A 14,662-nucleotide genomic window follows, 5' to 3' on the forward strand; every position below is an offset into this window, starting at 1 on the left:
TTTTTTTTTTTTTTTACTCCCATGAAACTCTGTGATATGGCCATCTTATTATCTCCATTATACAGCTGAGAAAGTTGAAGTTCAGGGAGAGAGGGTCAGTGAACACAGCCATCAGCTCGCGCTTCAGCTCGCCAACTTTTGCGATTTATTTAGTTGGTTTTCATTCATGAATGCATTAAAGAGCCTCACTACTGAAGCAGCTGTAGGTTCTATTTGTTTCAACACTGCAGTGGAGGCGGGGAGCACAGCTTCTCTGAATCCTGCAGAGCAGGATGGTCCTACTTCAAGAGTTACAGTGAACAACTTGGTCTCAATTCCTTATTTCAGCTTGAAGACCCTCTCGTGGTGCTTGGCTAGGAGGTGCTCTCATCACCATCGTCACCATTGTTTTAATTACTACTTACTATTAAACACTTTCTGTGTGCCAGATACTGTGCTGAGCACTTCACGGCATTATTTCGTGGAAATTTTATAGTAACCCTATGAGGTTGTTGCTTTTTTCTCCTCATTTCACATGTGAGTGGAAAGAAGCAATGACTCTCCCCAGGTCCTTGACAGCAGCAGAGATGGGACTCGAACCCACATCCTATCTGACTCCAGAGACCACCTTCCTAAGCACAGTGGTATTCTGCTCCAACACTAGACTTGACTCTCACTCTGAAGGTTTCTACATTAGGCCCTTCTTTCTTTGGATTTGGATGGGTCTAATCTAAAAGCTGGGTTCATCTGGGCAATAGCTTCAGATTTTGACAACTGGTGCTGGTGGTAGCTGTTTATTCACATTTTGAACTATTAATGGTTCTGAGGTTCATTACCTCAGGAGGCAGCAATCCTTTCTTTTTAAGTGCTACCTGGTGGGTGAAGTGTTGATGGTTTCCCCGTGCAGATAGTCAGGTAACAAAGCATCTTTCTCATACATCAGCATTGCAGCCCCTCATCAGAAGCAGGGCGTCCCTGGGGGCCTTGGTGACATGGCAGGAAATCAGCCTTCATGGCGGAGCACATCATAAAGTGACATCTACCTTCTTTCATTTCAATCCAGTTGCTTTCAAAAGTGCAGAAAGCATCAGAACTTGACAGCTTGCTTTTCTGATAGACCAAACAGTGGTTACTGGGACCTAAGGGGAAAATCTTGTTAATCATTTATGTTTCAATAATTTGTTCTCACTGTAGGAATTCTCAGAGATGTCCTGGTTCTGTGTAAGAAAAATTATAGACAGGAAAGGAGGATTTTACTACTTATGCACTGCATGCAAGTTAATAATATACTAACCAATTGGATAATTGTAAAGCCTACATATATTTAACGTATTATGTGAATACTAATTAATAATACTATAAACTCACAGAGCAAGCAAAAGCATGTCTGATTCTAGGAGCTTTTATTTGCATTTCTACAGAATGTATTATTAGTGGATCTCAAAGCATCTTACAGTAATGATTAAAGCCTATAAATATGTCCAGCAACATGAAATAATTCTTTCTTTATTTTTTTATTAAATCATAGCTGTGTACAGGAATGCAGTCATGGGGCACAATGTGCTGGTTTTATATGCAATTTGAAATATTTTCATCAAACTGGTTAACATAGACTTCACCGCATTTTCTTAGTTAGAAATAATTCTTCTTTACCTCACACATATCATGAGACTTAAATACCTGAGCAAAAGTGGGATTCTCCATACATGGCGTGTTCACGCACCGAGCGTGTTCAGGGACATAGAAACTGGCAGCTGTGGATTTGGGGCTCTCCTCAAGCATTTCAATTGATGTGGTTAGAACGCTCCACTTAATTTTGAAATTTTACCTGCACAGTAGCTCTAAACAAAGCTTGTCAGTTTATTACAATATTTCTCTATTGATTATACTATCAAATTTTAAGCATAAAAAATTATGCCAAATTCCAAGAAAAGTATTTTAAAATATTTTTGGAATATTCCATTAGACTTATTTCTCCTCAAGCTAATGTCCTGTTCTGGGAACTAATCACTAACTCTAGCAAGTAGTTGAAATGTTGTGAGTCTTTCTAATCTGCTTCAGAACACTCCCCTGCCCTCTCTCCTCTAATTCTCCTCCTTTGCCACTCCCATACTCTCTAAGCACCAGTTGGAAAAGCACGAGAATGTGGCTAATGCCTGATTCTGTCCGTCTCAAGTCCTTGGATGAATGGTCCTGTGGGTCCCCGAAGTCTCTCAATTTGATACCAGAAGAAGAGGGAGGATCAGGGTTTGTGCACCTAGTATCAGAGTCCTCAGGGAATGGGGCTAATTACAAATCCCTGGGAAGCAGTGACATTGGTAGACTGGAGGGTTGTTTATAGAATTACTTAGATAGGCTTTATTCTGCCAGATGGGCTATACTTCAAAATTCTGATTTTCATATTTTTTCAGGGAAAACCGAGGCTGCTATCAAAAACTTCAGCCCCTACTACAGTCGTCAGTACTCCGTGGCTTTCTGCAATCATGTGCGCAGTGAAGTAGAACAGCAAAGAGATTTGACCTCACAGTTTTTGAAGACCAAGGTAAACATGGATATTTTGGTTCATGTATTTCTCCCACTGAAGAAAGCTTTATAGCTGATAATATTTTTGAAATAAACAATGGTTTGAATGGCAGTTTTAAAAACTCTGCTCTGAAATCATTTCATGCCCCAGAAACTCTCTTTGCCTGGAAGTTAGGATATGTTACCTCTTGTTGGTAGCGTAATCCATACAAAATGAAAACTAGCATGATTCCAGTTTCGCTGTGTGTTTTTTCCCACATGGATGCTTTGATATCAGAAAATTTGGCTTGCTGTCATGAAGTTCAGTTTTTAAAAAGTCATAATTTCAGTGTCTTGTGCTGTGAACATTTTTATTTTGGTCTTTGATCAAATACGATTTTCCTCTTCAAATCCTCTCATTTATTCTTATTTCTTTGCTCCATTATAATAATTAACCACAACCTCAACAAATATTTACCAGCACCTACTATGGATGTGCAGGTCGTAGTCTAAGAACTGTGAAATTGGACAAATTCTCTGTCTTCTTGGAGTTTACATTTACACACAGGAGACAGATTACAAATAAACAAATGACTGTCAGGTGATATCAGGTAACAATAAATGCTACAAAGGAAAATAAAACAAGTCTTTTTAGTGAGGGTGATTAGGGAAGTCCTCCATGGAGATGACATTTGAGCAGAAACTGGAGTGAAATTAGAGTAGGCTGTGTGAAGATCTGTGGGGGGCGTATTCCAGGCAGAGGGAGCAGCGAGTGCAAAGACCCTGTGGCAGGGAGGGAAGGCCAGAGAGCACTGTGAGGGAGGGGGGAGGGAGGAGCAGTGGCTACGGAGAGACAGGTGGGGACCAAATCGTGTAGTCCTGTAGGCCATGATAAAGGTTTTGATTTTGTCTTAAGTGTGATGGGAAATCCCACTGGGGGGGCAGGTATTGAATATAGAGGGCAATAGAGTTCCGAGTGATCTTTCTGGCATCTCTGTAAAGAATAGACTCGGGGGAGGGGTGAGAGAGGAAATTAGGAACGAGTGAGGATACTGTGGTGCCCAAGGAAAGATGATGGGACTGAGGTGGCCATGGTTGTGAGAAGAGGTATTTATGGTAGAGCTCACAGAACTTACTAGTGATAAAAGAAGAAAGAATTCTGTGGTGACTTCTTGGTTTCCAACTTAAATAAATAAGTGGATGCAGCTGCTGTTTACTGAGAAGGAAGAGTCCAGGTGAAGTGGATCCTGAGTGCCCTTCTGGCCACGTTAAGGCTGAGATCCTTATTTGGCACACACCTGTGGAAATATTGAACAGGCGATTGGATGTTCTGATCTGAGGCTCAGTAGAGTGATCAAGGCTGGAAAATAGAAAGCTGGGACATGTTCGTTTACAACTGGTATTGAAGTCCTGAGACATAATTAAGGGAGAGAATAAGAGAAAAGAAACAGTGCACCAGCCCCACCAGTATCTGCAGATCAGCAAAAGGAGAAGGATCAGCCAAATGGACTAAGAAGAGTGGAATGGGGGGTGGGGGGAAATCCAGAAAGTGGGATGTCCCAAAGGCAAATAAAGGGGGGTTTTTGAGAAGGAGTGAGTGATACATGAGTCAAATATTGCTGCCAGGTTGCGTGAGTTAACCATAGATTTAGCAGCTTGACAATGTAGAGATAATTGATTGTGTTCCCCATAAAACAGTGATTCTTGAAATTTAGGAGCTTATTAAGAATGCAAATTCTGGCCAACACCTCCCAGAGATTCTGATAAAGTAAGTCTGGGCGAGGCCACGTTTTTAATAAGCTTATCCATTGATTAAGTGGCCCAGGGTTTAAAAGCTGCACATAAGAAGTATAAAGTGCTGTTTATACCATGGCTTCAGTCTCATTTAAAGAGATGAGTGAGGTTCTCTCCTATCTATTAATGAGGCAAAATGAGAGACTGCCTCATTATCTGAGGACAGAATATTAAGCACTGGACTTTGGAAGGGAATTTGTTTTATCCCATAGAAGATTCTTAGAAGAGACTGGCATATCTGTCTTCATATGGCTCACGTAAATTTTTGCATGAAAGTAGAGGGTATGAAACATACCCTCTAGGCAGTATTACTGCCTCAAGGCAGTATTTTTTTTTTTAATAAAAGGATAGATGTAAAGGATCAGCACCCATAGCAGAGTGGTTATGGTGCCAGCCTCATACACTGAGGGTGGGGGGTCTGAACCCGGCCCGGGTCAGCTAAACAACTGCAACAATAACAACAAAAAATAGCCAAGCATTGGTGGTGGGCACCTGTAGTCCCAGCTACTTGGGAGGCTGAGGCAAGAGAATCGCTTAAGCCCAAGAGTTTGAGGTTGCTGTGAGCCGTGACGCCACAGTACTCTACCAAGAGCAACATAGTGAGACTCTGTCTCAAAAAAAAAAAAGTAAATTCAGTGGCATGTAAAAGACAAGAGGCCCATTCATATATTTTGAAATAATGTGGGAATGGCACAATGAGGCAGGCTGAGAATTATCCTCACATAGCCCAATGGAGGACCTAACCCAGAATCCAGTGGAACCGCATCTATAGCACATGCACCACCCAGATGAATGAGAAATCCTCAAACTTTAAAGTAGAGAGGTAGAACTGCGGTTTATTGGCTACATACCTGCTTGTTCTTTAACCCAAGAGCAAACATGGTCTCCTTGAGCAGCCCTAGGAGAGCGTAAATATTTACAGCCTGGCTTCTCAGGGCTCTGGGGTCTGAAAAAACCACTGACACCAGGTGTGAGGCCACACCTGCAGGTGTGATGGAAATGGGAAGACCCTATCAATGCTCCTGCAGTTCAGGAATGACCCTGAGGCATGTTCAGGGTGTGTAATAGGCATCCACTCGCATACTTTCCTGCCTCATTCCCTCTCTCCCACAGGGTTTGTAAAAAATTTATCAAGTTGTATGTGTCTATTCCTATACATAATGGAAGGAAATTCAAATCATAAAAATTCAATACGACAAATATTTGCATTTGGTCACAAGAAACAGGAAAGGGAAATTGTGGAGGGAAAGGAGGAGGCACCAATTTTCCCCACGATCTCGGTGCCAGATAGTTTTGAAATACCGCGGATACCTGGGTAGTAACAAGGTGTGCTATCATTTGTTGTGATGGTTAATTATATTCCTCTTCTTGAAGCCACCCTTGGAGCCTGGAACTGTTTTGTATGAAGCAGAGCTGTCACAGTTTGCTGAAGACATAAAAAAGTGGAAGGACCGATACGTTGTGGTCAAAAATGATTTTGTTGTGGAGAGCTATGAGAACAAAGAGGTAAGACGTTTTATTGGTACCATGAGTTTTTGCAATATTCTTTAAACATTGGCTGGGTTGATTGGCATACCCTCTACTTGGAGATTGATTCATTCAATAAGTACTTATTCAGGTAGGTAGTCATTTCAGCAAACAGATATTTACTAAAGGCTTACTATATACCGGGTGTTACACAATGTTCTGGGCATATAGCAGTCGATCAGAGAGATGCTTGCACATTAGTGGGAACGATAATCTTTGAACAAGTGATTGCAAGTGAGTGTGAAAATAGGATGTTGGGCTGAGTGACCAGTGTTTGGTTAGGAGCCTTTCCAGTGATCATGCAGCCTAGAGGTCCTTCTCAGTTGCTGTCCTGATATCTCTCCTTCTCTGCTCCATCACTGTCTTCTTACTCCGAAGCTTCACACACCCATATGACAGATATTTGAGGTATTATTATTATTGAGACAGAGCCTCAAGCTGTCACCCTGGGTAGAGTGCTGTGGCATCACAGCTCACAGCAACCTCCAACTCCTGGGCTTAAGTGATTCTCTTGCCTCAGCCTCACAAGTACCTGGGACTACAGATGCCTGCCACAATGCCTGGCTATTTTTTGGTTGTAGTTGTCATTGTTTGGCAGGCCCAGGCTGGATTTGAACCTGCCAGCTCTGGTGTATGTGGCTGGTGACTTAGCTGCTTGAGCTACAGGCACCAAACCATCACAACAAATGATGTTGAAGTATTATTTAACAAAGTTTTCTGGCACTTAAGAATTCAGAATCCATTTACATCTATGGATTTTTATTCACTTAACTTTCTTTTGGTTATCTCATTATTTTCCTTATCTATAAAACATGGAGAAAATGAGATAATGTCTGTAAAGCGTCTAGCACCTGGGAGGTCTTCAGTTTTTATTGGTTCCCATTTCTTTCCCCAAGTAGGGAGGTAGCATGGTATGTGGGAAAGTATATTGGCAGTGAATTTGGAAAACTGAAGTTTAGGTCAAGTTGTGTCACTAACTAGAAGTAAACATGTTGACTTAGAGCAGCAGTTTTCAACCTGTGGGTCACGACTCCTTTGTAACAATGAAAATACATTGTGGCATAGGAAGGTTGAGAACCACTGACTTATAGAGAGTGGGTCAAATGACCCCCATGGTTCCTTTTGCATCTCATCTGGTGTGCATTTTGTAGTCTCCTTCACTTTTCAAACTCCCTAAAGATAAAAGCAGATTTAAGCAGATTTAAAACTGCTGTCTGGGGGTGGCACCTATGGCTCAAAGGAGTAGGGTGCCGGCCCCATATGCCAGAGGTGGCAGGTTCAAACCCAGCCCCGGCCAAAAACTGCAAAAAAAAAGAAAAAAAAATCTGCTATCTGGACTCTAAGTTCAAGAGTCATCAAGACCACCTCCACAGACTACCCTGAGCAATAACTAACTCTGAGGCTAACCCAGAGGAAGAGGCTTCAGACTGACCTACCAATGTGTTTCATTCCCATTTCTGATGGGAGATAGAAGTAAAATACAGTGCACAGGTTCCCAGACAAGGCTCAAGGGCCCTCTTGGCTGGACTTACTCTTTTGAACGTACACAAGCTAACAGTTTCTCTGTTTATCTATATTAGGATTTCATTCAATATTTAATTTCTACTCAGAAACAAATGATCAATGTGGTACAAATAATATTAATGATGACAGATCACCTTGTAGTTGGTATGGCTTGTTATAATTTCCTTTCAGGGAAGCGGGAGGATAGACAGCATAACATCATGGTTAATACCTCTGAGTCATACCCTTACCACTGACTCTCATTTGTCTACAGGGTGATCCCTTTGTCATGGTGGGGTGGTGGGGGCTGAATGAGGCACTGTAGCACTTAGCACGTGGCCAGGCCTGTGGCAGAGTCCAGAATAGAGTAGTTGTCAGTATGGCCACTGCCAACCTGCTGGGAGGAAAACCCCCAGAGCTCACTGTTGGATTTATTATGGTTTTCACCACATTGGACATGAATGGAAATTTCATTTTTAATCAAATCTTGGTGTTTTTTCTCTTTTTTGCTTAATTTAAGCTTGTTCCCTCAATGGCAATTTGTGCATTATGCTGCTTTTTCTTTGTGCATCATTTTTATATGCACCTGCTCAGGTTGTTAAGGTATGTTGACTGGATTTGATAATCACAAAATATTAAAAAAAAAAAAACCCTTGGGTGTCCAGAAAGAGTCTATTCAGTTTTCCATAATTCTTCTGAGTTTTAATAATATCTTGTTTTTTTTTAATTTATAGCTTTGTTTTTTTTTTTTTTTTTTGAGACGGAGCCTCAAGCTATCCCCCTGGGTAGAGTGCCATGGCATCACGCTCACAGCAACCTCCAACTCCTGGGCTCAAGCAAGTCTCCTGCCTCAGCCTCCCAAGTAGCTGGGACCACAGGCGCCTGCCACAACGCCCAGCCATTTTTTTTTGGTTGCAGCCGTCATTGTTGTTTGGCGGGTCCGGGCTGGGGATTCGAACCTGCCACCTCAGGTGTATGTGGCTGGGGCCCTAGCCGGTTGAGCCACAGGTGCCGAGCCTATAGCTTTGATTTTTAAGATTACATCTAAGAGTTACATGTGAAATACCTATAAAATGGCTTGTTATTTTATTGAACGTACAATTTTGGTTGGTGATTAAATAGGAAAATGAAGCATTTTGAGATTTAGTTCCTTGTCCTGGGCTGGACAGACATGAGTATGGCTCTTGGGTTTCTCATCTACTCACTAATGGGCCATCAGGAGGTTATTTAACCTTTTTAAGAGTCATTTTTCTCATTTGCAAAATGGAGATAATATCTAATGCATAGTATCATTTTGAGAATTAAATGATAGAATGTTTAAAACACCAATATCGAGGCCTGTTATGACTAAGAACACAATTCCCGTCTGAGTCCAGTCTAAATCACATTGCTTCTAAACATTCTCAGAAGCATGAAAGTTTGGAGTCTTCTCTTTTGTTCTAAGTTCTTGATGTGTTTGTGCAGTTAGTTAATTACCAGGCCTTTCAGAAATGAAAATGAGCTTGTTTGTTATCTGAGAGTTTGTTTGGTTTGGGTCTCTCCGTCATTTATGGATTAAGCATGTGTTCTTGTTATTCAGATTTTTTTGCGTAGATGAACATTATTTTAATTATTATGAAGAGTATGGTCTAAATTTGGGGTCTCGTAGTTTTTGGTTTCAAGTCTCAACCTGCCTTTAGACTGTGAATCTCAAACTTTTGCCTTGACTTAAGTCCTCCCATCAGATGCACATACTGACGTTATATCTGATCTGTATGTCCTGGGGGTGGACCTGCTGGACAACCTGCTTCAGCAGTGTCCTGGGCCTCTTTGTGTTTCTGAAACTGCTTGATTTCATGATAGTAGACTTCCATTCCGATCATTTTACTGCAGAAATAGTTTCACATCTGAGGGCAGAGTGGTGGCCTATTTTATCATGGCAACATTTTAATAGTTTTGATGGAAATCCATGGCAACCATCTTTGTAGTTCCACATTCTGTGGTTGCATGAGTCATCGTACGCAGCCCACATCAGTCACCCAGCATTTGGTGCCATGTCTGTGTAAGCGTCACTGTTGTGGTTATTATCAGAATGATTCAGGCGTGAGCACCTGAAATGGAACATAATGTGTGGATTTTCTAGAAGTTACTGGGTTGTGTTTTCCCCATTTGAGAACATACCTACAGTGAGTCTCTCTGAGATTAGAGACTTTGAACTTACTGTGTGTGACCATCATGGCAGAGTATTGAAGTACTACCTTGCAATTAGCAGGTATGCAAAACGTACTTTTTGAATATATGATTCTCACTCACTGACATAAGATGGGGATTGCTAACTCTGGATGTAAGTGTCTAGGTCTACTTTCAATGTTCGTCATATTTTCCAAAAACATAAATGGGGGAACGAAAACAGTTCATTTATATTATACCTTTGCTTCCCCAGGCCTATCAGAGAGGAGCTGCTCCTAAAAGCCGAATTCTTCCTGCGAGTGGAAAGGTACTGACCTCAGAAGAAGAATATAATCTGTTATCTGACAAGCATTTCCCAGACCCCCTGGGTGAGTTGCTAGCATTCTTTTTCAAGGCAAAATCCTCAAACTTCTTTGTTTAGCTAGACTGGTAGTTGTTAATCAGGGGCAGGGACTTAACCCTCCAGGGACATTGGACACATTTTTGGTTGTCATACCTGGAACGGGAGACAGAGGCATTTAGTGGGCAGTGGCCAGAGGCGCTGCTAAGCCTCCTGCAATGCACAGGACAACCCAGCAATGGAGAATTATCTGACTTAAAATCTTGGCAGTGCCAAGGTTGAGAACCTCTGGGCTAGACATGTGAGTTCTGTAAACAAATGGAAGATTTAATTTCTCTAATTTAGGTAAACATGGTACCATTTCTATTATTTAAAATGCTATTCAGTAATAGACAAGTCAGAACTATGTTTTTAGTGCATGGAAAATGTGCTATTAGTCAGGTCCCTTGAAGCTGTTGGAATATATTGCAGACGTGGATAGCACCCCACAGGGCAGCAGAAATAAACAGGTCCCAGTGCACAAAATGTTCAGTCCCTTCCTCTAGTAAGCAAGCTTGAACCTGTCAGAGAATATTATTTTTCTAATTTAGGGTATTGCAATAAAATACCCTAAATCAGAAAGAAAAAAAAAACCCTTTTAATAAGAGATACAGTAACTCATATCTATGGTATAAAAAACCATTGCATTAATATGCATATCTATAAATGAAGCTGACTGCTGCCATGGAAAGAGCATTGAACTGAGGATTGGGAGACTGGGTTTTTATGTAGTTCGGACTGTGCCACTTACCACGTTTTACAGTAGCCAGCCGCTGAACCTCTCTGGTTACTGTCTCTCAATTCAAAAACAGGGCTTTGGACTTTAAAATCTAGAAGGTTCTCTCCAGTTCTAACATTCTTTGATTCTCATTCATTTTACTTTTTTCATGTACAGAATGTGATAGCTAATATACCCCATATAGACCAAATAGGGCGATTCATAGAGATTTATGAGCTGTGGATAACATGACAACTCCATCTGGCTCTGTGTAAATCATACCACACAGTAATTACATGGTTTCTTGCAGAGAGCCCTGGTTCTTATTAATGGGCAGAGTCATTTCATTAGAATTTATGGAGAAAAATATAATCGTTTTTTTCAATTGTGATTTCAGTGCAGAATGCTTAGTATGGTGGTTTTGATAACACAATTATAGCATTAGTACATGGACCATGAACCTAGATTAACAAATTATTACCCAAACAGCGCTTTATGTGTGCTGTGCATATTATTAGATATCCTTTTAACATCTACTTATATGGAGCTGCAGCTAGAAATGGAATGCCAACACGCTGACTCTTTAAAATGTCTCCAGAATTTTCCAAATGAAATCAGCCAGATCAGACAATATATTTACTGATTTATTGATGAAATCATGCCGGAAAGCATGAAAAGGGACAAAAAAATACAAGGCGTGTGTGACTAATCCCTGTTGGCCCAGGGTTTCAGATTGGGGCATTTCCATGACTTTAAATTGTACAGTATGGTCTTCAGAGTTTTAAAAATAGAATATTCTACAGTGGATCATTTGTGATATCTTGGTAACTCAGTGTAGAAAAAATGCAGACTGATGGCATCTGGAAAATTATTGTAAAAGGTTAAGTGGGAGATAACTAGAGGCTAATAGTGAATTTCATGGGGCTTGCCGAGGCTTTTAAACACAAAGGGTCAATATTGCTTTTGGTTGTCTGACCAAAATTATGACATTTTTGGAGAGGGCAAGGAAAATTGTTTTATAAAACCGTGTCCATCGGGAAGACTCACGGTGTGATACCATTTCTACTGGAAAGAATAAAGACACGATAAAGGTGCAATAGATTAACCTTGCTCAAGGAAAAGCATTAGAGGCTTAAGAACAAATGTATTTCTTTACAGAGTGTTCAGCTAAAATGACGCATCGAAAATGCCCCCATGCTTTGCTATAGTGATTCACTTATAAGGCATTTTACTTGGATTAGTTAGAATCTGGCTCGCTGCACAGAACAAAACACTCAAATTAAACACATCAAGTTTTAGCATCTCGCTAAAAACCTTTGGATATTTCTCAAGACTGGTGTGGCAGATCCATCAATGTGTTAGAGGCTTGGGCTCTTCCCAGCTCTCTCTCCCTTTATTTCTAGGTTGTGACCCCTGTTGGCAGATCTAGCTGCCGGAGCTCCCGCCAGAGCTTTCTCCTTCCAGATAGCAAGACGGAGAAAAGGGGAGGAGGACACATTCTATTTTCCTTAGGGGTATCATCAGGGAGTTTCTTTCATAAGCCATTCCAGTTTGCATCCTATAGGCTATAACTTAGTAGCTGTGAGCGCAGCAAGCTGCCGGGGAGACTGAAAGTGTGGTTTTTATTTTATGCTATCATTTTGCCCAATGGAAAATCAAGGGTTTTGAATTACTGAATAGAAGGAGAGAAGAAATATTGTGTTACAACTTTAGGTCTCTCTACAGCACCCAGCCATTGCTTTGTTTGTTCATTCATACACGGATTTATTCTTGTGTTATTTTGTGCCAAGCATTTTGCTAGGTCCTGGTGGGCCAGAGTCCGTGTACCCCGTGCATGCTACTCTGTCACCTTCAGGTTCCAGGGCACAGGAAGCACAGACAGGGCTCCCATATGGGCTCTGGGAATCTATTGTATATTTAAGCCTCTCCTGATTTATTAACTTGCTGATAGCTGACTCGGCTCCGGAGTCTCCCTTGTGGTAGTGATTCGTTTCATGGTGTGCCCAGAATCCTCAGTGGGCTTTTAGGGGGTCCCTCTTTCTTTCCTTTTTCTGAGATATAGGTGTCTCTGCTTGTTCTCCATGACTCTGGAAGCGAGCTGGAATTCATTTAGCCAAGTACAATATCATGTCCTAGGAATGCATGGAAAGGAAAAAGTTTAGGTACGGGCTTTGAATTCTGTGCTGGGCATTGATTTTGAGGGAAGAGGTCAAAAATCCCGTTGTTTAGCACTTTTAAAATTTCCCAGGCCAACACAGCGCATGTTTCATTCAACAAACTGACTATCCACCAACTTCCGTGACTGTGCTCTGGGCCAAGCATACACAGGCGTATGAGATGCAGTCGGCATCCTTAGGAGCTCACCATCCACAGCAGTGGTTCTGCTTCCCAGGGAGGGGAACCTCATGAGAGTCAACAGGGGAGCTCATCTCATGCTCCTCTCTCCCCTCCTCCCCAGCCTGAGTGGGGGTGCCAAACACAGAAACAGGTTGTTACCGTATTTGAGAAGAACAAGGTTGAGAGCACCTATCGGTGTCTCTGGTGGCAGGGCAGGTACCAGCCATGGCATCGCAGAGCACTTGCCTTTCAAAGTGACTTTTGAAGGATGAATGAAAATTTCCTATGGGAAAACATGATGGAAAGGAAGGAGAAAGGGTAACATGGACTCTAAGAACAAGGTAAAACGTAGAAACCGGCAGAGAACAGGACAAAGACCAACACTCAGTGGGGAGATTGAGTTGGCAGAGGAACCAATGGACGGGACAGAGAAGGCTGGGCACGGTGGCTCACGCCTGTGATCCTACCACTCTGGAGCCTAATCCAGCTCTCTGGGAAGCCGAGGCAGGTAGATACCTGAGTTCCAGACCAGCCTGAGCAAGAATGAGACCCTATTCCTACTAAAAATAGAAAAACTAGCTGGGCATGGTGGTGGGCACTGGTAGTCCCAGCTAGTTGAGAGGCTGAAGCAGGAGGATCTCTTGAGCTCAGGAGTTCAAGGTTGCTGTGAGCTGTGACTCCACGGCTGTGACAGAATGAAACTCTGTCTTTTAAAAAGTGACAAAGAAGAAACAATTTTTAAACAATGTAAAGGAAGGAGGCCAGGAGAAAGGTGCTCCGAGAAGTCAAGGGGAGAGAATCTTTCCAAAAGAAGGGATGGTTCACAGCAACAGATGTTACAGGCCAGATTAAAAGGACAGGTAATAAACAAACAGCCACAGGCTGGTGGTCAGGATGACCTCAGCAACTGGGTTTCAGGAGCTCGCGGGGCAGAAATCAGACTGAGGTGAGAGTAGGGGTGATGGTGTGAAGACAGCAAGGGCCGTTCAGCAGTGATGGGTGGAGGGAGAGTATGGGGCCAAGGCAGACCAGGTGGAGCCCAAGCCCATTGGGAGAGTAGCCTGTGTCTTTGAGGGTGGACAGGTGAGTCCGCAGAGGGGCAGGAGGGAAAACAGCTCCGTTGGCAGGTCTTTTTGACATAATTAAGTTGAGGAAGAGTGTGTCTGCTGGCCCTGGCTCTCCGGGCAGCCTGCTGCAGTGAGGCAGGGGGTGCTGGCGGCACTCCCATTTCCCCACCCTATAAAAGCATCTAGGACCAACTTTCCATCCCATGGTCTGCCCCAGATATTTCACAGCCTGAAATACATACACATTTGCAATAAAGAGACATGTCTTTTTTAAAGTTTTATTTTATGATTATTATTGTTCTGTTTTTTGAGACAAAGTCTTACTCTATCACCCTGGGTAGAATAGGTGGTGTCATAGCCCACAGCAACCTCAAACTCTTAGGTTCAAGCAATCCTCTTGCCTCAGCCTCCTGAGAAGCTGGGATTACAAGCGCCCACCACAACATCCAGCTGGTTTTACAGATGGGGGTCTCACTTTGGCTCAGGCTCCTGAGCTTAAGCAATCCACCCACCTTGGCCTCCCAGAATGCCAGGATTACAGGCATGAGCCACCACGCCTGGCCTAAAAGATACACGTTTTAAAATGTATTTGTGGGCTCAGTGCCTGTGGCTCAAGTGGCTAAGGTGCCAGCCACATACACCTAAGGTGGCGAGTTCGAATCTAGCCCGGGCCCGCCAAACAACAAT

At 42.4% G+C, this 14,662-nt stretch overlaps 1 protein-coding gene across 1 annotated transcript in view; it reads left to right on the forward strand.

Moving 5' to 3' along the window:
- FAM129A (family with sequence similarity 129 member A) overlaps positions 1–14,662 on the forward strand; it is a 157,021-nt gene that overhangs the window by 62,447 nt on the left and 79,912 nt on the right. Inside the window, exons 2-4 of the mRNA XM_023510807.1 lie at positions 2,391–2,521; positions 5,650–5,781; positions 9,728–9,842. Of these exons, the coding sequence (XP_023366575.1) occupies positions 2,391–2,521; positions 5,650–5,781; positions 9,728–9,842 (378 nt within the window). The remainder of the gene's footprint in view (positions 1–2,390; positions 2,522–5,649; positions 5,782–9,727; positions 9,843–14,662) is intronic.

This window comes from Otolemur garnettii, unplaced genomic scaffold (genome assembly GCF_000181295.1).
Source record: "Otolemur garnettii isolate 467f Iridium unplaced genomic scaffold, OtoGar3 scaffold00016, whole genome shotgun sequence".
In the NCBI taxonomy this organism is placed as follows: Eukaryota; Metazoa; Chordata; class Mammalia; order Primates; family Galagidae; genus Otolemur; species Otolemur garnettii.